The sequence below is a fragment of the Schistocerca piceifrons genome, chromosome 10, assembly GCF_021461385.2.
Source record: "Schistocerca piceifrons isolate TAMUIC-IGC-003096 chromosome 10, iqSchPice1.1, whole genome shotgun sequence".
NCBI classification, from domain to species: Eukaryota; Metazoa; Arthropoda; class Insecta; order Orthoptera; family Acrididae; genus Schistocerca; species Schistocerca piceifrons.
In genome coordinates this window covers 88,237,398-88,261,946 of record NC_060147.1, presented here as the reverse complement: position 1 = coordinate 88,261,946, position 24,549 = coordinate 88,237,398, and the positions used below count along the sequence as shown (strand labels likewise).

Below are 24,549 nucleotides of genomic sequence, written 5' to 3'. Positions count from 1 at the left end.
CCAGGATGTTTCACATCAGTGCACACTCCGCTGCAGAGTGAAAATCTCATTCTGGAAGGATCCCCCAGGCTGTGGCTAAGCCATGTCACTGCAATATCCTTTCTTTCAGGAGTGCTAGTACTGCAAGGTTTGCAAGAGAGCTTCTGTAAAGTTTGGAAGGTAGGAGACGAGGTACTGGCGGAATTATAGCTGTGAGGACGGGTCGTGAGTCGTGCTTGGGTAGTTCAGTTGGTAGAGCACTTGCCCGCAAAAGGCAAAGGTCCCGAGTTCGAGTCTCGGTCCAGCACACAGTTTTAATCTGCCAGGAAGTTTCATATCAGCTCACACTCCGCTGCAGAGTGAAAATCTCATTCTGGATCCAGTTGGAAGACTTGCACCAGGACACGGTGCAACACTAAATGATTATTATCACTAACACAGTCAGATGGGTCAATGTGGGGATGTGACAGAATGGCAGAAAGAAACTATTACACTGGGACGTGACTGGTACTTAGGGTTCTGTGACTCAATCGGTAAAAATGGAACCCTTATAGTATTGCTTTGTTGTCTGCCTCTCTTTCTGACTGTTAAGACCCCTTTTTCTCAAAAATGTGTACGTGTATCAAGATTAAATTTATGTCACATACTGAGGTCTGTGGTACCTCAACAATGTAAAAACATTTAAGCTTCTAAGTTAGTGGAATTAAAAGATACCGCAACTTATTTCACACATTTTGATGCTTGCAAACTCACTCATCAAAACCTACAGCAAATTTTCTGTTGAACTATAATCATGAAATTTGTCAAGAAGCATGGTTTCAAAGTACAAGTAAAGGAAAAAAATCCGAAAACTGTTAATTGGTATTATACCACACAAAAAAATAAACTTTGTCACTTTTAATTAGCTGTCTATCTGTTAAGAAGCCTTTGTCTAGATCTATCAAGGTGACACTTGTCTCATTTACTAACGTCTACGGTCCTTTGGTGGTATAAAAAGTTTAAGCTTCTAAATCAATGCATTTAAAAGATTTGGGAATTTATGTCACATATTTTTATACTTGCAAAATCACTCATCACAACTTATAGGGTACTTCTTGCTAACCCAGAATCATGAAATTTGGTAAGAAGCAAGGTTTTGTACTATGAGTACAATAAAAAACTCCAAACACTGTAATTTTGACCCAGAATCATGAAATTTGGCAAGAAGCAAGGTTTTGTACCATGAGTAAAAGAAAAAACTCCAAACACTGTAATTATATAACATATCTACATCTAAATCTACATGGATACTCTGCAAATCACATTTAAGTGTCTGGCAGACAGTTCCTCAAACCACCTTTAAAATTCTCTATTATTTCAATCTTGTATAGCATGTGGAAAGAACGAACAACTATAGCTTTCTGTACGAGCTCTGATTCCCCTTATATTATCATGGTGATTGTTTCTCCCTATGTAGGTCGGTGTCAACAAAATATTTTCCCATTTGGAGGAGAACGTTGGTGATTGGAATTCTGCCTCAACAAAAAACACCTTTGTTTTAATGATATCCACCACAAATCTTGTATCATTTCAATGACACTCTCTCCCGTGTTTTGCAATAATACAAAACATGCTGCCTTTCTTTGAACATTTTTGATATACTCCGTCAGTCCTATCTGGTAAGGATCCCACACCGTGCAGTAGTATTCTGACAGAGGACGGACAAGTGTAGTGTAGGCAGTCTACTTAGTAGATCTGTTACATTTTCTAAGTGTCCTGCCAATAAAATGCAGTCTTTGGTTAGCCCTCCCCACAACATTTTCTATGTATTCCTTCCAAATTAAGTTGTTCGTAATTGTAATTCCCAGATATTTAGTTGAATTTATAGCCTTTAGATTTGACTGATTTATCGTGTTACTGAAGTTTAGTGGATTCCTTTTAGCACTCATGTGGATGACCTCACACTTTTCAGTATTTGGGGTCAACTGCGAATTTTTGCACCATACAAGTATCTTTTATAAATCGTTTTGCAATTTATTTTGGTGTTCTGATGACTTGACTAGAAGATAAACGACAACATCATCTGAAATCAACCTAAGATGGCTGCTCAGATTGTCTCCCAAATCGTTTCTATACACACATCAAAAAAAGTTTTGCATCACCCCGATTTCCAGAACTCCTGAAGACAGACTTTGACTGTGAATATTGTATCACAGACATAGTCCCTTTGACTGTTCAGAGATGTCACTCAATCTGCCCAAAGATGTAAACAACCATGAGTGAGCACTGCCTATTAGGCAGAGGGGTCCGACAGCCAATCAGTTCCAGTCAATCCACCAGGAAGGAGGTACATGGCTCGTGTTCTCTATGAATCAACCATGCCTAGACAGTCAATACTGTGGTTTGGTCACGTCTGCATTGTTACTTTGTGCCAGGAAGGGCTCTCAATAAGGGAAGTTTCCAGGCAGCTCAGAGTGAACCAAAATGATGTTGTTCAGACATGGAGGAGATACAGAGAGACAGGAACTGTCAATGACATGACTCGCTCAGGCCGCCCAAGGGTTATTACTGCAGTGGATGACTGCTACCTACGGATTATGGCTTGGAGGGACCCTGACAGCAATGCCACCATGTTGAATAATGCTTTTTGTGCAGCCACAGGACATTATATTACAACTCAAACTGTGTGCAATAGGATGCATGGAGCACAACTTCACTCCCGACGTCCATGGCGAGGTCCATATTTGCAACCATGACACCATGCAGTGTGGTACAGATGGGCCCAACAACATGAATGGACCGCCCACTCAGGGTTGGCTTCATCTTCTCTTCAATGATGAGTGTCACATATGCCTTCAACCAGACAATCGTCAGAGATGTGTTTGGAGGCAACCTGCTAATGCCGAATGCCTTAGACGCACTGTCCAGCGAGTGCAGCAAGGCCGAAGTTCCCTGCTGTTTTGGGGTGGCATTATGTGGGGCCGACAGATGCTGCTGATGATCACCGAAGGTGCCATATTGGCTGTACAATACATGAATGCCATCCTCCAACCAATACTGCAACTATATTAGCAGCATATTGGCGAGGCTTTCATCTTCATGGACGACATTTCACACCCCAATTGTGCACGTCATGTGAATGACTTCCTTCAGGATAATGACATCGGTTGACTAGAGTGGCCAGCATGTTCTACAGAGATGAACCCTACCGAACATACCTGGGATAGATTGAAAAGGGCTGTTTATGGACAATGTGACCCATCAACCACTCTGAGGGATCTACGCCAAATCGCCAGTGAGGAGTGGGACAATCTGGACCAACAGTGCCTTGATGAACTTGTGGATAGTATGCCATGATGGATACAGGCATGCATTAGTGCAAGAGGATGTGCTACTGCATATTAGAGGTACCGGTGTGTACAGAAATCTGGACCATCACCTCTGAAAGTCTTGCTGTATGGTGGTACAACAGGCAATGTGTGGCTTTCCTGAGCAATAAAAAGGGCAGAAATGATGTTTATGTTGATCTCTATTCCAATTTTCTGTACAGGTCCCGGGACTCTCGGAACCAAGGTGATGGAAAACTTTTTTTGATGTGTGTAGATAAGGAACAGCAAAGGGCCTATAATGCTACCTTGGGGAACACCAGAAATCACTTCTGTTTTACTCAATGACTTTCCATCAGTTACTAAGAACTGTGACCTCTCTGACAGTAAATCACAAATCCAGTCACATAACTGAGACAATATTCCAAAAGCATGCAATTTCACTACAAGCCGCTTGTGTGGTACGGTGTCAAAAGCCTTCCGGAAATCCAGAAATAAGGAATCAGTCTGGAATCCCTTGTCAATAGCACTCAACACCTTCATGCGAGTAAACAGCTAGTTGTGTTTCACAAGAATGATGTATTCTTAATCCATGTTGACTGTGTGTCAACAGACCATTTTCTTTGAGATAATTCATAATGTTCAAACGCAATATATGTTCCAAAATCCTGCTGCATATTGACATTAATAATATGGGTCTGTAATTTAGTGGATTACTCCTACAACCTTTCTTGTATATTGGTGGGAACTGTGCAACTTTCCAGTCTTTGGGTATGGATCTTTTGTTGAGTCAACGATTGTATATGATTGTTAAGTATGGAGCAATTGCATCAGCATACTCAGAGAAGAATCTAAACAGTATACAGTCTGGACCAGAAGACTTGCTTTTATTAAGTGATTAAGTTGCTTCACACTCCGAGGATATTTACTTCTACATTACTCATGTTGGTGGCTGTTCTTGATTCGAATTCTGGAGTATTTTCCTCATCTTCTTTTGTGAAGGCATTTCTGAAGGCTGCATTTAGTGACTCTGCTTTGGCAGTACTGTCTTCGGTAGTACTGTATCTCCATTGTTATCATGCAGAGAAGGCATTGATTGTTTCTTGCCGCTAACTACTTCTCATACGACCAGAATCTCTTTGGATTTTCTGCCAGATTTCGACACAAAGTTTTGCTGTGGAAACTACTATATTCTTTTTCTTCTTTTCATTAGAAATTCTGTAACAAACATACTAGACCAATATTACTGAACGCAAACATGAGGGGGAAACTTGGTTTTGTCTCCTGCAAGGTTTGGTGCGTGGTCCATTTCTGTTCTCATTCCTTGCACTGGTGGTGGTGCCAAAAATTCTGCATTATTTATCAGCACTGTTGACATATAATAATATAGGAACTTTGATGCCACGACCACCCCAAGGAATTTTCCCCACAGAAAAAAACAGCCAACTTCACATGTAAAGCATAACTTAAATGTAATTTTAAATGTTAACAGCTGATTGACAATCAAACTGTCAGTTTGAAACCTGTAATGGCATTATTTGAGCTGAATAAATAGTATTATTAACAGTGGCCAGTCGCTGTTTCTACTTTTTTTAAGAATTAGTCTCTAATTGCTTTCAGTTTTTTCACACAAAATAAAGCTATTTAAATAAAATCACCATGCAAAGAGAGTTAATGCATTGATGTTCAGCAAAAAGAAGTGATTTGTCAAATGCAGTGACGCAGTTTTGAAAACCAGTGCTCAAACATGGTGTCCTAGAGTGAAAAATGAGGGTAAATCAATAAGATTCTGTACTTATTTTGTAAGTGGCTTTAAGTTGGCAGTACTGCTTAGTGCGCTCACTAGCCCCAGATGGCATTATTCTCTTTGCTTGTGACTCATTTCAGCATTGTTACATCTGTCCGTCTTGTAAAATAAACATCGCTGCACCGCTCTCTATCTGCATCAGTGAACAACAGTACTCTGTTATCAATTTCTTGTGGTCTGGATAAGTACCAGCAGCTCAAAGCTGTAGAACACTTTCAGCACAATATAGGGGAAATACTTCACCACAGAAAGTGTTCACCAGCAACATGAAATGTATACCCAACAACCCTCAGCTGTATAATGGAATGATGAAAATGAAAATCTGTGCTGGACTGACACTCAAACGCAGATTTCCCACTTTACGCAAGCAGTCAGCTTAGCCACTTTGGCTATCAATGCACAACCCATGGCCCCACCAAAACTTCCATATGTTATCATTCCTGCATCACAACCTGTACTTGTACACACATTATGTAACTCCCATGTAGGTGAGGGCATTTTAATTGAAAATTAATGCCTGTAATCAGCAGATAAATACAATATCACAGTGTCATTAAGAAGAATAATGCAATGTACCTCCAGACATGGATGCCTATAACAACAGTCACTGCAGTGACTACAGTCATTATGAAATACATGAAATGTATTCACAGTTGTGAATACAAACAACCATCAGCTGTGTAAGGGAATGCTGTCAATGAAAATCTGTGCTGGTTGGGACTTGAACCCAGATTTCCCATTTTATGTGAGCAGCCGGCTTAATCACACTGGCTATTCGAGAACAATCCGTGGCCATACCCAAACTTCTATATCTCATCATTCCTGCATCACAACTTGTACTCGTACACAGTAAATTTCAATTAAGATGTCTTCCCCTATACAGAAATTAAATAACGTGTACATGACTACAGGTTGTAACAAAGGAACATTAACATATGGAAGCTTGGATCTCGTCACATGCCATGCGTGGATAGGCAGAGCAGTTAAGGTGACTGTTTGCATAAGGCAGGAAATCTGGGTTTGAGTCCTGGCCCGGCACTGATTTTCATTGCCATCATTCCCTTATACAACTGACCAGTGCTCATACTCGCAACTATGAATACATTTCATATACACTACTGGCCATTAAAATTGCTACACAAAGAAGAAATGCAAATAATAAACGGGTATTCATTGGACAAATATATTATACTAGAACTGACATGTGATTACATTTTCACGCAATTTGGGTGCATAGATCCTGAGAAATCAGTACCCAGAACAACCACCTCTGGCCCTAATAACGGCCTTGATATGCCTGGGTATTGAGTCAAACAGAGCTTGGATGGCATGTACAGGTACAGCTGCCCATGCAGCTTCAACATGATACCACAGTTCATCAAGAGTAGTGACTGGCGTATTGTGATGAGCCAGTTGCTCAGCCACCATTGCCCAGACATTTTCAATTGGTGAGAGATCTGGAGAATGTGGTGGCCAGGACAGCAGTCGAACATTTTCTGTATCCAGAAAGGCCTGTACAGGACCGGCAACATTCGGTCGTGCATTATCCTGCTGAAATGTCGGGTTTTGCAGGGATCGAATGAAGGGTAGAGCCACGGGTTGTAGCGCATCTGAAATGTAACGTCCACTGTTCAAAGTGCCGTCAGTGCGAACAAGAGGTGACCGAGACATGTAACCTATGGCACCCCATACCATCAAGCCGGGTGATATGCCAGTATAGCGATGATGAATACACACCTCCACTGTGCGTTCACCGCGATGTCGCCAAACATGGATGAGACCATCATGAAGCTGTAAACAGAACCTGGATTCATCCGAAAAAATGACGTTTTGCCATTCGTGCACCCAGGTTCGTCATTGAGTACACCATCAAGGGTAACCGCAGCCACGGTTTCCGAGCTGATAGTCCATGCTGCTGCAAACATTGTCGAACTGTTCGTGCAGATGGTTGTTGTCTTGCAAATGTCCCCATCTGATGACTCAGGGATCGAGACGTGGCTGCACAATCCGTTTCAGCCATGCAGATATGATGCCTGTCATCTCAACTGCTAGTGATACGAGGCCACTGGGATCCAGCACGGCGTTCCATATTACCCTCCTGAACCCATCGATTCCATATTCTGATAACAGTCATTGAATCTCGACCAACACAAGCAGCAATGTCACGATGCGATAAACCACAACCGCGATAGGCTACAATCCGATCTTTATCAAAGTCAGAATCGTGATGGCACACATTTCTCCTCCTTACACGAGGCATCACAACAACGTTTCACCAGGAAACGCCAGTCAACTTCTGATTGTGTATGAGAAATCGGTTGGAAACTTTCCTCATGTCAGCATGTTGTAGGCGTCGCCACTGGTGCCAACCTAGTGTGAATGCTCTGAAAAGCTAATCATTTGCATTTCAAAGCATCTTCTTCCTGTCAGTTAACTTTCACATCTGTAGCACGTCATCTTTGTGGTGTAGCAATTTTAATGGCCAGTAGTGTATTTCATAATGGTTGGTTCTTCTTAACAACACATGCATTGCAATATTGACATCATTTACCAGTAGATTTAACAATTTAAAAATGACCAAACAAGAGTGTAGAACAAGGAAAGAATACTCAATACTACAGTGATATGCTTTGCAATGAGCTGAAGCCTGCAATTTGAAACAAATGCTGAGGTCTGTTGTTAAATGGCATCCTTTTTAGGGTTCTGTGCCTCAAACAGTAAAAACAGAACCCTTAGAGGATTGCTTTCTTGTCTCTCCATCTGTCTGACTGTCTGAAACTTCCTGGCAGATTAAAACTGTGTGCCAGGCCAAGACTCAAACTCAGGACCTTTGCCTTTTGCGGGCAAGTGCTCTGCAAGGTCCGCAGGAGAGCTTCTGTGAAGTTTGGGAGGTAGGAGACGAGGTGCTGACACAAGTAAAGCTGTGAGGATGGGGAGTCAGTTGTGCTTGGGTTGTTCAAGTGGTAGAGCACTTGATCATGAAAGGCAAAGGTCACAAGTTCAATTCTTGGTCCGGCACACAGTTTTAATCTGCCAGGATATTTCATATCGGTGCACACTCCACTGCAGAGTGAAAATCTCATTCTGTCTGTCCTTCTGTCTGTCTGTTAGACTGTTAAGAACCCTTTTTCTCCAGAATGGGAAGACATACCAAGTTATGTTACATATTAAGGTCTATGATCCCATGGTGGTGTACAAATTTTAAGCTTGTACATCAATTCAGCCTATATATACTGCCATGTATGTTACATATTTTGATACTCTCAAAACTTACTCATAATAAACTATAGGATATCAAAACTTACTCATAATAAACTATAGGGTACTCCCCATTGACATAGAATCACAAAAGTTGGCAAGAAGCAAGGTGTCACAATTCAAGTACAGGAAAAAAATCTTAAAATTGTTAATTTCTAAGTATATAACATGAAAAAATATTTTGTTTGTCATTTTTATCCATCTGTCTGTTTGTCTGTTAAGATTCATTTTCTCTTCAATATGTTGCATATCACATTCAAATTAGCATTACATACTAAGGGCTATGGTCTCTTGGCAGTGTAAAAATTTTAAGTTTCTAAGTCAATACAGTCAAAATATATGGCCATTTATGCCACACATTTTGTTCATCGAAAACTCACTCATCAAAACCTATGGAGTACCTCCCGTTGATCTAGAATCATGAAATTTGGCAATACATTAGGTTTTACAATATAAGCAAAGGAAAAAGTCCAAAAATTGTTATTTTGTAATTATACACACACAATTTTTTTTTTCATTTTTCATCCCTCTGTCTGTTTTTCTGTCTGTCAGCTATGACACCCTCTTTCTCTTGAACAGATTGGCATATCAAGTTCAAATTTAAGTCAAATACTAAGGTCTATGCTCCCTTGGCACTATAAAAGATTTTGGCTTCTTAGTTGATGCAGTCAAAAGATATGGCCACTTACGTCACATATTTTGATATTCACAAACTCACTCATCAAAATATAGGGTACTTTCCTGTTGATGCAGAATCATGAAATTTAGCAAGAAGCAATATTTCACTGTAGAAGTAAGGTAAAAAATCTGAAAACTGTTAAATTGTAATAATATCATATAAAAAATATCTTTTTGCCATTAGAACATACACTGAATTCATCACCCGTCAAAAGCATAACAGATGAACACTTTACTACATCCGAACATAAAACGTAACTTGTGGTCATGTTTTCGCGCTTCTTTCCATATGTTCAGGCTAGTCTGAGGAACTGCTCCATGGTCTTGGCATTTCTGGGACTGATTTCTTGTCAGTATCTATATCGAAAACAGGCAAAAATTGTTGAGACTCTCGATTTCCAGGATGGGTGAACTACTTATACAATTAAATTTGTACAGGACCTTCAGTGTACAAGTCCTGTTCGCACTTGACCATTTGTTTGCATTAGAATGCGTGGCCACATGTGACCACATACATCATTCAAACTCTTCAGAATATGCATTTCAAAGTGTTGGAACATTGTGTGTACAGTCCTGATTTCACCTGTCAAATTTTGATCTGCTTGGGTCACTTAAAGATGAGTATAGAGGTGAAGGAACTGTAGCACTCATGACTCTCTGCTCAACTGAAAAACATTTTTCTGTGGGTATTGAAAAGTTTGTGCTGTGGCAGACCAAGTGCATTGAAAAGTAGAGTGACTAGAATAGAATTTTTTTTTTTTTTTTTAATAAATTAGAAACATGTTGTGCGGATACTTTTTAATTTACCTTTCCAATTTGGATGCAATTTAAATCCCAATTAAGATACTGAGGCAATGAAAAATACTAATAGTTTCAGCCATAAATGTGGAATAATACGAAAACTGCTAAGGAACAAGGCAAGAATGGAATATATGAGGTGTTTGAGAAAAGTAATGACACACATTTTTTAGAATGCAGTCACTGAAGCTGTGTTTGTGTTGTGTCTTATGAAAATGGAACAGCAGAACTCAGAACAATGTTATGCCATCAAGTTTTATGTTAACTTGGACAATCCATGAGTGTGACCTTTGAAGAGTGAAGGCCAAGAACACATTGAAGATGAACCCTGAGAACACACTGAAGAGCAACCTCTCGCAGCAAGACCCCCAACTTCAAAAACTGATGAAAACATCAAACACATGCATGCTTGGAGATCAGATCAACATTTAACAATAAGGATGATGGGTGACCTGTTAAACACTTTCACCTACATCAAATTTTGACTGAACTTTGCATATGCAAGAGGTTTGTGCCAAAATGGTGCTGAAAAACCATACACCTGAGCACATCCACGAGGATCTCATCAGCACGGGTCTATGGAATGAAAAACTAATCTAATCTAATCTAATCTAATCCAAACAAGGACAATTGAAGAAACCTGTGCATTGATCTTCTTGGGAGGATTGCCTATGACCAGTTCAGTTGTGCGATCATAGGTGATGAATTTTGGATTTTTTAGTACAATCCTGAGACAAAGTGGTTAAACGAGAAGTGGCACACTGAGACGTTTCCTGGACTGAAAAAAGCTTGAATAAGGAAACCAAAACAATGCTGATTTGCTTTTTTGACAGTAGTGCTACTATGTATAAGGGAATTTTTCCTCCAGGACAAACTGTCAACCAAGCATTTTACAAATATGTCCTTGAAAGGCTCAGGAAAAGGGTGAATCAAGTGAACACTGACATTGCAAACAAGTAGATGTTGCATCCTGTCAACAACACATGTCAAATGGCCATTTCCATCACGAAATTTTTGACTTCGAAAGGCATTCCTGTTGTTCTGCAGCCCCCCTGTTCACCTGATCTGAGTTCTCATGACTTTTTTCTTTATCCAAAATTGAAAAAGTCTTGAAAGGATGTCATTTTGGGACTCTGGAGAACATTCACAAGAATGAGACCAACACGTTAAAGGCCCTACTAGTTGCCACGACTAGAAACAAAGACTCTACTGATACATAGCTGTCAAAGGGAACTACTTTGAAATGGACAATATTGTTACTTGAAAAAAAAAACTGTGGTAGATAAAAAATAAAAAGGAATACAAACATCTCAAAAATGAGATCAACAGGAACTGAAAAATGGCTAAGCAGGGATGGCTGAAGGACAAATGTACGGATGTAGAGGCTTATCTCACTAGGGGTAAGATAGATACTGTCTACAGGAAAATTAAAGAGACCTTTGGAGAAAAGAGAACCACTTGTACGAATATCAAAAGCTCAAATGGAAAAGCAAAGAAGGGAAAGCAGAAAGGTGGAAGGAGTATACAGAAGGTCTATACAAGGGCAATGTACTTGAGGACAATATTATGGAAATGGAAGAGGGTATAGATGAAGGTGAAATGGGAGATATGTTACTGCTTGAAGAGTTTGACAGAGCACTGAAAGACCTGAGTTGAAAAAAGGCCCCGGGAGTAGACAACATTCCATTGGAACCACTGACGGCCCTGGGAGAGCCAGTCCTGACAAAATTCTGCTATCTGGTGAGCAAGCTGTATGAGACAGGTGAAATACTCTCAGACTTCAAGAAGAATATAATAATTCCAATCCCAAAGAAAGCAGGTGTTGACAGATGAGAAAATTACCAAACTATGAGTTTAATAAGTCACATTTGCAAAATACTAATGCGAATTCTTTACAGATGAATGGAAAAACTGGTAGAAGCCGACCTCGGGGAAGATCAGTTTGGATTCCGTAGAAATGTTGGAACACGTGAGGCAGTACTGATCCTATGACTTATCTTAGAAAACAGATTAAGGATAGGCAAACTTACATTTCTAGACTTAGAGAAAGCTTTTGACAATGTTGACTGGAATACTCTCTTTCAAATTCTAAAGGCGGCAGGAGTAAAATACAGGGAGCGAAAGGCTATTTACAATTTGTGCAGAAACCAGATGGCAGTTATAAGAGTCGAGGGGCATGAAAGGGAAGCAGTGATTGGGAAGGGAGTGAGACAAGGTTGTAGCCTCTCCCCGATGTTATTCAATCTGTATATTGAGCAAGCAGTAAAGGAAACAAAAGAAAAATTCGGAGTAGGTTTTAAAATCCATGGGGAAGAAATACAAACTTTGAGGGTCGCCGATGACATTGTAATTCTGTCAGGGACAGCAAAGGACTTGGAAGAGCAGTTGAACAGAATGGACAGTGTCTTGAAAGGAGGGTATAAGATGAACATCAACAAACGCAAATCGAGGATAATGGAATGTAGTCAAATAAAGTCAGGTGATGCTGAGGGAATTAGATTCGGAAATGAGACACTTAAAGTAGTAAAGGAGTTTTGCTATTTGGGGAGCAAAATAACTAATGATGGTCGAAGCAGGGAGGATATAAAATGTATACTGGCAATGGCAAGGAAAGCGTTTCTGAAGAAGAGAAATTTGTTAACATTGAGTATAGATTTAACTGTCAGGAAGTCGTTTCTGAAAGTGTTTGTATGGAGTGTAGCCACGTATGAAAGTGAAATGTGGACGATAAATAGTTTGGACAAGAAGAGAATAGAAGCTTTCAAAATGTGGTGCTACAGAAGAATGCTGAAGATTAGATGTGTAGATCACATAACAAATGAGGAGGTATTGAACAGAATTGGGGAGAAGAGGAGTTTGTAGCACAACTTGACTAGAAGAAGGGATTGGTTCGCAGGACATGTTCTGAGGCATCAAGGGATCACAAATTTAGCATTGGAGGGAATCATGGAGGATAAAAATCGTAGAGGGAGACCAAGAGATGAATACACTAAGCAGATTCAGAAGGATGTAGGTTGCAGTAGGTACTGGGAGATGAAGAAGCTTGCACAGGATGGAGTAGCATGGAGAGCTGCATCAAACCAGTCTCAGGACTGAAGACCACAACAACAACAGATAAAAAATCAGTCTCCTTACTCTTATCACTCACATCATAACCACAGAAACCTCCAAGACACAGTTGATGCACAGGAGATTGATATTGAAACATGCTCCATGGGCAGAAGGCTGCACTCATATAAGTGCTGCCTCCTCCATGCAGCTATGGTGCATTGCCCATACCTCTGCCCTCCTCTGCCTCTCCCTGTCCAGATCTGCACGGAGTTCCTCTGCCTCCAGTCTCCGACGCTCCTCTGCCTCCAGCTGGCACCTCAGCTGCTCCACAGAGTCCTCCAGAGCCCTCCTCAGCTCACGTTCTGTCTCCAGCTCATTCTTCATTTGCTCCAGCTTCAGATGCATGTCTTCCTCCAGTGACACCTAAATACCAGATACGACATCAGACAAATGGTTCAAATGGCTCTGAGCACTATGGGACTTAACATCTGAGGTCATCAGTCCCCTAGACCTTAGAACTACTTAAAACTAACTAACCTAAGGACTGAAACCACACATGTCCATGCCCGAGGCAGGATTCGAACCTGCGACCATAGCGGTCGAGCGGTTCCAGACTGAAGCGCCTAGAACCTCTCAGCCACAGTGCCTAGCCAACATCAGACAGAAAGTGGTAGTAATAGACACTACTGGCCATTAAAATTGCTACACCATGAAGATGACGTGCTACAGACGCGAAATTTAACCTACAGGAAGAAGATGCTGTGATATGCAAATGATTTTCAGAGCATTCACACAGGGTTGACACCGGTTGTGAGACCTACAACATGATGACATGAGGAAAGTTTCCAACCGATTTCTCATACACAAACAGAAGTTGACCAGTGTTGCCTGGTGAAACGTTGTTGTGGTGCCTCAAGTAAGGAGGATAAATGCGTACCATCACGTTTCCGACTTTGATAAAGGTCGGATTGTAGCATATCGCAATTGCAGTTTATCGTATCACGAGATTGCTCGCGTTGGTCGATATCCAATGACTGTTAGCAGAATATGGAATCAGTGGGTTCAGGAAGGTAATACAGAACGCCGTGCTGGATCCCAATGGCCTTGTATTACTAGCAGTCGAGATGACAAGCATCTTATTCGCATGGCTGTAACACATCATGCAGCCAGGTCTTGAATTCTGAATCAACAGATGGGGACCTTTGCAAGACAACAACCATCTGCATGAACAGTTCGACGACTTTTGCAGCAGCGTGGACTATCAGCTCGGAGACCGTGGTTGCGATTACCCTTGACACTGCATCACAGACAGGAGCGCCTGCGATGGTGTACTCAACGACGAGCCTGGGTGCACGAATGGCAAACCGTCATTTTTTCGGATGAATCCAGGTCCTGTTTACAGTATCATGATGGTCGCATCCGTGTTTGGCGACGTTGCAGTGAATGCACATTGGAAGTGTGTATTCGTCATCGCTCTACTGGCGTATCACCTGGCGTGATGGTATGGGGTGTCATCGGTTACATGTCTCGGTCACCTATTGTTCGCATTGACGGCACTTTGAACAGTGGACATTACATTTCAGATGTGTTATGATCCATGGCTGTAACCTTTATTCAATCCCTGTGAAACCCTACATTTCAGCAGGATATTGCATGACCGCATGTTGCAGGTCCTGTACGGGCCTTTCTGGATACAGAAAATGTTTGACTGCTGCCCTGGCTAGTACATTCTCCAGATCTCTCACCAATTGAAAACATCTGGTCAATGGTGGCCGAGCAACTGGCTTGTCACAATAGGCCAGTCACTACTCTTGATGAACTGTCGTATTGTGTTGAAGCTGCATGGGCAGTTGTGCCTGTACACACCGTTCAAGCTCTGTTTGACTCAATGCCCAGGCATATCAAGGCCGTTATTACAGCCAGAGATGACTGTTCTGGGAACTGATTTCTCAGGATCTGTGCACCCAAATTGCGTGAAAATGTAATCACATGTCAGTTCTAGAATAATATATTTGTCCAATGAATACCCATTTACCACCTGCATTTCTTCTTGGTGTTGCAGTTTTAATGGGCAGTAGTGTAATATGTTTACTAATCTTTGTGACAGGTTAAACAATGGAAAATCTGAGACACTGGTCATGTGCGTGTGAGTTGTGGTTATATGTGTGTGTGTGTGTGTGTGTGTGTGTGTGTGTGTGTGTGTTTCGTCTACTTTACAAGAAGGCCTTTTGGCTGAAAGCCCAAATGTTAAGCAGTCTTTGTTGTGCCTGTCTATGACTCTGCATCTCTATATGGTGATCAGCAATCTATTCTTTTCATAATAATCTCTGACAGATTAGATACACAGCGAATTGCTGTGTATGAGCCATTCTCCTTTGTTACCAACAATCTCCATCTTACCAGTCATGTGAAAATGTAATCACATGTCAGTTTTAGTATAATATATTTGTCCAATGAATACCCATTTACCACCTGCATTTCTTCTTGGTGTTGCAGTTTTAATGGCCAGTAGTGTAATATGTTTACTAATCTTTCTGACAGGTTAAACAATGGAAAATCTGAGACACTGGTCACGTGCGTGTGTGTTGTGGTTATGTGTGTGTGTGTGTGTGTGTGTGTGTGTGTGTGTGTGTGTGTGTGTGTTTCATCTACTTTACAAGAAGGCCTTTTGGCTGAAAGCCCACATGTTAAGCAGTCTTTGTTGTGCCTGTCTATGACTCAGCATCTCTATATGGTGATCAGCAATCTATTCTTTTCATAATAATCTCTGACAGATTAGATACACAGCGAATTGCTGTGTATGAGCCATTCACCTTTGTTACCAACAATCTCCATCTTACCAGTCATGTAAGTGCACATTGGAACCACTGGGGTCACACCTGCGGATGACAGCCAGAAGACCTCACATGCCTGCCAGGCCAACAGACAGCAACATTAGTGCCACCAGAGGTCAGTGGCCTCATGGACCTGCTTGCTTCTGTGGGGTCATGTGCCATCAATAAACCCAGCCACAAGTAGGGCATTTCCACTAGCGCCAAGCTGAGCCAGGCCAGTTCATTCCTTTGAGTCTTCTGGATGAGGAACCAACCACTGTAGTGGTCCAGAGTTCTCTCAATCTCCGCTCCCATGATACTGCCTGTGATGCAACCATTGGGTACCTCAGGCATTGCCAGGACGTGGCCTCTATGCTGGAGACTGCAGTGGACTTAAATACTGCCCATCATCCTTACTCTGTGTTGTATGAGGGTGAGTCAAATGAAAACCTTAAATATTTTTTTAAATATTATTTATTGTGCAGAAGTGGTACAACATAATCTCCCCCACACTCAATGCAAGTCTTCCAGCACTTACAAAGTGCATAAATTTCTTTAGAAAAAAATTCTTTTGGTAGTCCACACAACCACACCTGCACCACCTGGTGCACTCTTCATCAGAATGGAACTTCTTTCCTCCCATTGCGTCTTTGAGTGGGCTCAAACATATGGAAATCACTTGAGACAATGTCTGGTGAGTATGGTGGTTGAGGAAGAGACTCAAAATGAATGTCTGTGATTGGTTCAACTGTTGTACAGGCAGTGTGGGGCCTTGCACTGTCATGTCGCAAAAGGACACCTGCTGACAGCAATCCACACCACTTTTAATTGATTGCAGGCCACAGATGATTTTTTAGGAGATCTGTGTATGATTCACTGGTGACAGTGGTCCCTCTAGGCATGTAATGCTCCAAAATGGCACCTTTTTCATCCCAAAAGAGAGTCAGCATAACCTTCCCTGGTCATAGTTCTGTTCGAAACTTCTTTGGTTTTGGTGATGAGGAATGGCGCCACCCTTGCTCACTCTCTTCGTTTCCAGTTGATGGAAGTGAACCCAGGTTTCGTCCCCAGTAACGATTCTTGCAAGGAAGCCATAACCTTCTCGCTCAAAGTGCCGAAAAAGTTCTTCACAAGCATCAAAATGTCATTCTCTCATTTCAGGAGTCAGCTGCCGTGGCACCCATCTTGCAGACACTTTGTGAAACTGGACCACATCATGTACAATGCGATGTGCTGACCCATGACTAATCTGTAAACATACTGCAATGTCATTCAGTGTCACTCGGCAGTTTTCCTTCACTATGGCTTCAGCAGCTGTGATGTTCTGTGGAGTCACAACTCGTTGTGCCTGACCTGGACGAGGAGTATCTTCCACTGAAGTCACACCATTTGCGAACTTCCTCCATTTGTAGACTTGCTGCTGTGACAAACATGCATCACCGTACTGAACCTTCATTTGTCGATGAATTTCAATAGGTTTCACACCTTCACTATGCAAAAACCAAATAACAGAACGCTGTTCTTCCCTGGTGCAAGTCACAAGTGGGGCAGCCATCTTTATACTGATACTGTGACAGTATGTGTGCATCTGCATTATGCTGCCACCTTCAGGCCATTCTGCACGCTGTTTGTAGCACGCTTACCAACTTACAGGATAACGGCGTGAAATTTCGATTTGTTATTACAAATTTAAGGTTTTCATTTTACTCACCCTCATAGCTCTTCAACTCCGAAATGAGCTCGGACTTTGTTATTTATGGATATCTGCCCAGTTACGGACTTACATCAATCAACTGATAAACAAAACTTTACTATGAACGGTTCTTGTAAAAACTCACTCCAGAAAGGAGCTTTTTTGTTTATGTATTCTTTAATAAAATTGTTCTGCTTTGTTTATCTGGGCTGTGTTCTCATTGCACCTCCACCAGTGCGGGACATATCACAAGTGACTGGAAGGGTGATGACAACTGGATGTGTCATAACAACAGGCAACATGTAATGGCTAACAGCACATGGCCAAAGGTTAACATATAATGGTAACGTGTAATAGCTAATATCACATGTCTAATGGCTAACAGTTAACAGCTAATGTGTTAAGAGCAAATAGCAAATGACTAACAGCAAATGACTTATAGCAAACAGAATTTCACATATGCCAAATGTAATGAGTAATGCATAACAGATGATGGATAAGTGGTAATGGGAATTGGGAAATGGGTAATGACCTATGGATAACAACAAGTGGATAATGAGCTATGGGTAAGAGGCCTAAGGAAAGCGGGTAAAAGAGAATGTATAACAGGTATTTGGTAATGCAGAATGCCCCACGAGTAACAGACAGTTGATAATGGGTAACGTTTAATGCATATTGAGTAGTGGCAAAAAGAAAATGTGTACCAGGTAACAGGAAGTGGGTAACAGGGATCAGGTTACAGGTAGTGTATACCCAATAACAGTAAAAGAGAAAGAGGCAACTGGAAACTAGTAATGGGTGACATATAATAGGAAAATGGGTAATATAGGGGGCAGTCAAATGAAAACAAGACAGATGGAAAAATGCAAGTAAACTGTTTATTATTTCAAAAGTAATTGTCATAACTGTTAACACATTTATCTCACTGTGAGACAATACGATCAACGTCATCATAGAAAAATGTTTGTGGTTGCCTACGGAACCATGAGTGTATCCAGGTGAGCACCTCTTTGTCCAAAGCAAATTGACAGTCAGGAATATCTTCCTTCAGGGCTCCAAAAATATGAAAATCACACGGAGAGATATCAGGACTGTACGGAGGATGTGTAAGGGCTTCCCAGCGAAGCTTCTGCAGCGTACTTGAAATAATCTTGACAACATATGGATGAGCATTATCTTCCAATGGAATGATGCCATCCATCAACATTTCTGGGTATTTGGACTTGATAGCACACTCCAACTTTTGCAAAGCGCCCATGTACTGCTGTGTGTTAATTGTGGCACCATGTTCCAGAAAGTCAATGAGCAGGGTGTTTTTGGAGCCAAAGAGAAACGTCACCATCTCTTTCCCACAGCTGGTATGCCTGTTTGTTTTGACTATGCTGCAGAATTTTCACTTGGAAGCACTTACATATCCTTCATACATTCCTAATCTTTCCCCGTGTGGTTTCCATATTTTTGGGGCTCTGAAAAAAGACATTTGTGGCTGTCGATGGTTTTGGATGAAGTGGTGCAATCCTGGGTATGATTGTGCTTCCGTAGTCAACTGCAAACATTTTTCCATGAATGTATTAGCTGTCTCATCTCACAGTGAGATAAATGTATCAATGTTATGGTGATTATTTTTGAAATAATACACAGCTTATTTATGTTCTTCTTACCATTCCTGTTTTCATTTGATCTCCCCTTATACATTTCTACTGAATAGGATGACCCGTAACCACACATTTGCAAATATCTCACAAATGTCTTGTTTTTGGGCCATGTTTACCAGAATATTTTTGCACTTATTATTGTATACTTTCAGTTGTGTCAGTTTTCAGTATTATGAGAGCCACCCAAAGCTAATGTCCCCCATTTGCTTTCATGGTAACTACAGCAGATACAGAAAGCACAATAATGCAGTTAAATACAACACAATTTCAGCTACATACTGTCTTTTCCAACATTGCTTCCACCTTTTGTTATCCACTTTTCACAACAATGAACAAGAGCTTCCATGCTGTGCTCATCAGAACACGAACCAGCTGAGGCTAGTCACTATTTTATAGCCTTGAAGCTAACAACTGACTCTGGAAAATATTGAATCACCTACTCCACCGTTCACAGGAAGTCTGATGGTGTCAAATCAAGAATGTACATTGGATGTGATAAGGCAATGCAGCCAAATTTGGCAATAAGTTCCAGACTTGCAGAAGTGTTATGGGACTTGGTATGGTCATACTGTGAACAGAAGTTTGACTTCTTCAATGGCCTGTCTTTCAAAATTTGCACTTTCAGCCTAGTCAGTGTCACCTTGTAGTGTTCTGAACTGACAGTTACTTTAGGCTCCATGAAACACAAAATACTGAAGAACCACGCCCTTTCCATTTCTGGATACTGTGCACATCACTTTGCCTGCAGATGAGTATGTCTCAGACTCCTTGTTTGTTACAGAATTTACATGTTTCCACTCTGTGAACTTTCTTTTGGATTCTGAATCGTAATAGTGACACCATGTCTCATTTCTGGTGATGATGGTGTTCAGAAAATTGTATTGTTCAGCCTCATATTAGTCCAGCAGACCCAGACATATTTCTCTTCTACATTATTTTCTGGTCTTGTGTAAGCATCTACTGGAGCTACGTCACTCACGCTTGACAATATTCAAGGTCACATAACATCTCGTCAAAGGCACTGCATCTCACATTCAACTGCGCTGTTCAGTCATAATCCACCAATCATCACTACATCTACATCTACATCTACATCTACCTTTATACTCCGCAAGCCACCCAAAGGTGTGTGGCGGAGACTGCCTACACTACGCTTGTCCGCCCTCTTTTAGAATACTGCTGCACGGTGTGGGATCCTTACCACATAGGACTGAAGGAGTACATCAAAAAAGTTCAAAGAAAGGCAGCACATTTTGTATTATCGCAAAATATGGGAGAGAGAGCCACAGAAATGATACAGGATTTGGGCTGGAAATCATTAATAGAAAGACGTTTTCCGTTGCGATGGAATCTTCTCAGGAAATTCCAATCACCAACTTTATCCTCTGAAGGCGAAAATATTTTGTTGACACCGACCTACATAGGGAGGAATGATCACCATGATAAAATAAGGGAAATCAGAGCTCGTACATAAAGATATAGGTGTTCATTCTTTCCGCACGCTATACGAGATTGGAATAATAGAGAATTGTGAAGGCGGTTCGATGAACCCTCTGCCAGGCACTTGAATGTAATTTGCAGAGTATCCATGTAGACGTAGATGTAGATCACACATGACTCCATCTAAGCACTAATCTTTACAGGACATGGCAGCTGGTCAGTGTTGACTGGGGCAGGACTGGTCATGTTGATCATTTTCAGGCCCTGATAGGTTTCAGTCAGTGCAATATGTTCAGCAATAAGGAATTCTGCAACAACAGAACACATGGGTCTTGGTGTCTGATGCCAGTTTGGAATGCTCCCTTACTTCCAATATTTGCTAAAGGACAGCAAAACCAACAGGACATTAGTAGGTAGATTCAAAAATTAGATCCATCTCAACATATTCTTACACAGACATTCAAAGCCAAAACAAAACAGTAGGAGGCATCTGTTTTGGAATTCCCCTCACAAGTATGGTGTTCCCTGAACATGGAGTGTGATAAAAAAGTAACAGGAATTTTTGTTTTTCTTAAAGAATCTTTATTTATCCATCAACATCAACTTTGTCCCCTTCAAAGTAACCCCCTCAGATATAACACTCTTGTGCCAGTACCTTTTACAATCTTGGAAGCACTTCTGGAACTCACTTTTTGCTATGGTGTTCGTCTCCTTCAGAGAGTCCATTTTTACCTCTTCAATTGTAGCAGAACAACGCCCTTTCCTGGTTCTCTTCAGTCTCAGAAATAGAAAGAAGCCACAGGGGGTCATATCTGGTGAACAGTGACTGAGGCAACATAACTGCTCTCTTTTTGAGGTGTGAGTGGGAGCATTTATGTGATGCAGTTGTTTTTGCCACAGTTCTGGTTGTTTTCTTTGTAATGTTTCATGCAAACAGTGTGTAACTTCCAGGTAGTATTCTTTACTGACTGTATGACCATAAGGCAGGAACTCATAATGCACTATCTCATTGCAATCAAAGAAAACAGTGAGAAGAACCTTCACATTTGATCAAACTTGTTGAATTTTTTGCAGCCTTGGCTCTTCAGGCAGTTTTTATTGGGATGTGTGGGCTTCAGTTTCAATGTCATACCTGCACACCCATGTTTTATCACCTGTTCTTTAGAAGTTCTTGGCTGCTGTTGACTTCATTCAGCAATTCTCAATTGTTGTCTCTGTGATGTCATTTTTGGCCGAAATTCTGCAAAATTGGAGAAAAATTTGCTGCTACACATTTCATGCCCAAAACATCCCAAAAATTGCTTGACAGAATCATTTTCTTCACTTCTTCCACACTGTTGTCAGTAATTTATATGCTAGGGCATCCAGGGTGATCATTGTCTTCAACATCTTCTTGACTCTCTTTGAAATGTTTTTACCACTTATGAATTCTTGTCTTATTCATGGTAGATTTGCAAAAACCCAAAACCAATATTTTGAATGTGTTGCTACACATTAATCCATTTTTAAAGCAAAATTTCATATAAACTCTTTGATCTATCTTTTTTTAAAGTAAAAATTCGCTGAGCACTGGAAAACATGTATAGCCTTTTCAGCTGTCAACAATAAACCAAATATTCAAAACAAACACCAGGAACAAGTGTACCAACAAGATAAAAAAGTTTGTAAATCAGATGTATAAAACTTGCAAAATTAAAACATTCCAACTACTTTTTGATCACACCTCATATTGTGGAACAAAGCTATGACTTCCACTGAAAAGGCCATCCACAGATGGGGATGAAACATTATGTGTATCAAAAAAATCAATTTGACTGGAGCTCAGACCATTTTGATAGCTGTATCATTTCCAGCTGAGTAGGCTCGCTTTCTGTGCGCCCCCCCCCCCCCCCCCCCCCCCACTCACCTGGCAGCGCCGCTCGGCCTCTCCGTCACTGTCACCTTCCGGCAGCTCCTCGTCCTCACGGTCCTCATCTCCCTGGCTCCGTTCCTCTGCGTCTGCGTCTATCTCTTCGCCGTGCTGGCCGAGGCGCACCTCCAAGCGCCGCCTCGTGCGTCGTTCACGCTGCAGTTCATGCCGCAGGCGCTCCAGCTCGGCAGAGACAGCCGCCATGGCACGGTGCCTTGCTTCCCTCTTCACGTTCACCTGTTTCACAAGAAACATCAGCCTACAGAATATTCATAAGTATATAAATTACAGGTGCTGAAATAAACTAATACGAATGCCTACCTAATGTGGTGCCACACCACATTTTGTTTGCATAATAGTCTGAATCATCCTTACTTTTGTTTAAGCATTGTTTACATTCACCTTACTGGTGGGGAAGGTTGGGAGGGGGGGGGGGAAGGGGGGGGTTGGAGAGGGGAGAGTGGAGGGCAAATTGATGCTCTTCAGCCTTTTAATTAAACACCTTTAAGATTCCTTTTGATAAAACACCTTCAAGACTTAACACATTGTCTGCTGCAGATGTGCTTGCAACATGCTCAGCCAAACACAGCATCATTATCACCTAACACATCCACCTGTGCTAAGTAGGCTGCATTTGGGGTTCTACCTGAGCCGGGTTTAGCCAAACAGCTTCCCTCGCCATCTGCTGAATAGCTGTGGAATGCTTACTGTGACATCTCCCTCTGTCGATCAAAGACTTGTCAGCACACCAAATGTAAATAGTTGTGGCTGTAAAAATTAATTTTGGCTTTGAAGCTTCTCTGTGAATTTGCTGTTGTTAGAAATTCACAGAGATGTAAAGATGGCATTTGCTTCAATAGTTTTTGAATGGAAGTTACTATCACTTTCAGATTCTTCAGATGTGGAATAACTATCAATCACATCTTGTGTTTAAACATAAGAGTGTAATATTACACCTGCTGACTTAAGAAAGCTTAAAATTGCTGCTTTCAGACTGTGGATAAATTTTCATTTACTTCAACATCGAGTAATTCATCCTCACTTTCACACTTTGTATCTCCATAATCTCTTACTCAGTGCAGCTGTGACATCTCCTCATTTTCTTTATGGAACAGATGTTGAGGAAAACAGGAAAATGTAAAGCAGAGTTAAATGCAGCAAAACGGGATCACAAGATATAAATTTTCCTGACACAAGTTAGTGGTCAGAACTGTGAAGTGTTACTGAAACATGGAGCAAAAAATTTGCCGCACATTTAAGTTCATCAAGGGCATTCAGATTCCTGTGTAGGGCATATCTAGGCTCATCGTTAGTGCTCAGGTGCAGCAAGGAGTCCTGAAATAATGAGTCGCTAGCACTGAAGTGAAATCTGGAGGCTGCACTTCAACTTGTCAGCAGCACCTGGGGAGCAGTGAAGAATGACGAGTTAAGGTGTCAGTACCTGTCAAAGTGTTAATATGTAATAATAATTTCAGAAGTTAAAATAGGTGGTGATGCTTATGGCACAATGATGGTGATGTGATGTGTTCACAGCTATTCATAAGCACCCCCCGGGGTGCCTTTGCGAATTCTCTTTTGAACTGAGTAATCCACTTACTCAGCACCTCGTACTTCTCCAGAACACAATTCACAATACTTTTAAACTTTGTCCATAATGTCTCTAAGTCCATCACACTGGTGCTACCAGGAGTATTCCAAAACTAAGTTCCATTTGGCAATAAAAAGAATAAGCCCATGAGGGAAGGATTTAATTGAAAGTAATATTTTGCTATATATCTACATTACTTTTCCAATAATTGCCATTCACATCTATACACTTTCTGTAATGCTGCACCAGCTTCTTTAACCTCTCTGCATAGTAGTCTGCTACCTGGTAATTGAACTAATTGGTAACAACAGTCTTGAGTTCATCATTTTGAAATTGTCCACCCAGAGACTTTTTCAAATGGAAGAAGGTGAAATAATCATGTAGTTCTAGATCAAAGCTGTACATAGGGTGCTCAAGAAGTTCTCAATGAAAAGCTGGAATCTTCCCCTCAGTTTTGGCAGCCAGTGGCGTGAGGGTGTGTGGTTTTGTGAAGAATTATGCCAGATGATAGTTTCCTGTGGCATTGATTTTGGATTGCACATCTCACTTTGGTTAGTGTTTGACAGTATATGTCA

The 24,549-nt window shown here is 41.2% G+C and overlaps 1 protein-coding gene across 2 annotated transcripts in view; it reads right to left on the bottom strand.

The window, feature by feature from the left end:
• LOC124718797 (plectin) overlaps positions 1 to 24,549 on the bottom strand; it is a 212,726-nt gene that overhangs the window by 127,011 nt on the left and 61,166 nt on the right. For both annotated transcript variants that reach the window (XM_047244409.1, XM_047244410.1), the window contains exons 5-6: positions 22,384 to 22,623; positions 13,105 to 13,299 (exon numbers count right to left, since the gene is read on the bottom strand). In XM_047244409.1, coding sequence (XP_047100365.1) covers positions 13,105 to 13,299; positions 22,384 to 22,623 — 435 coding nt within the window. The remainder of the gene's footprint in view (positions 1 to 13,104; positions 13,300 to 22,383; positions 22,624 to 24,549) is intronic.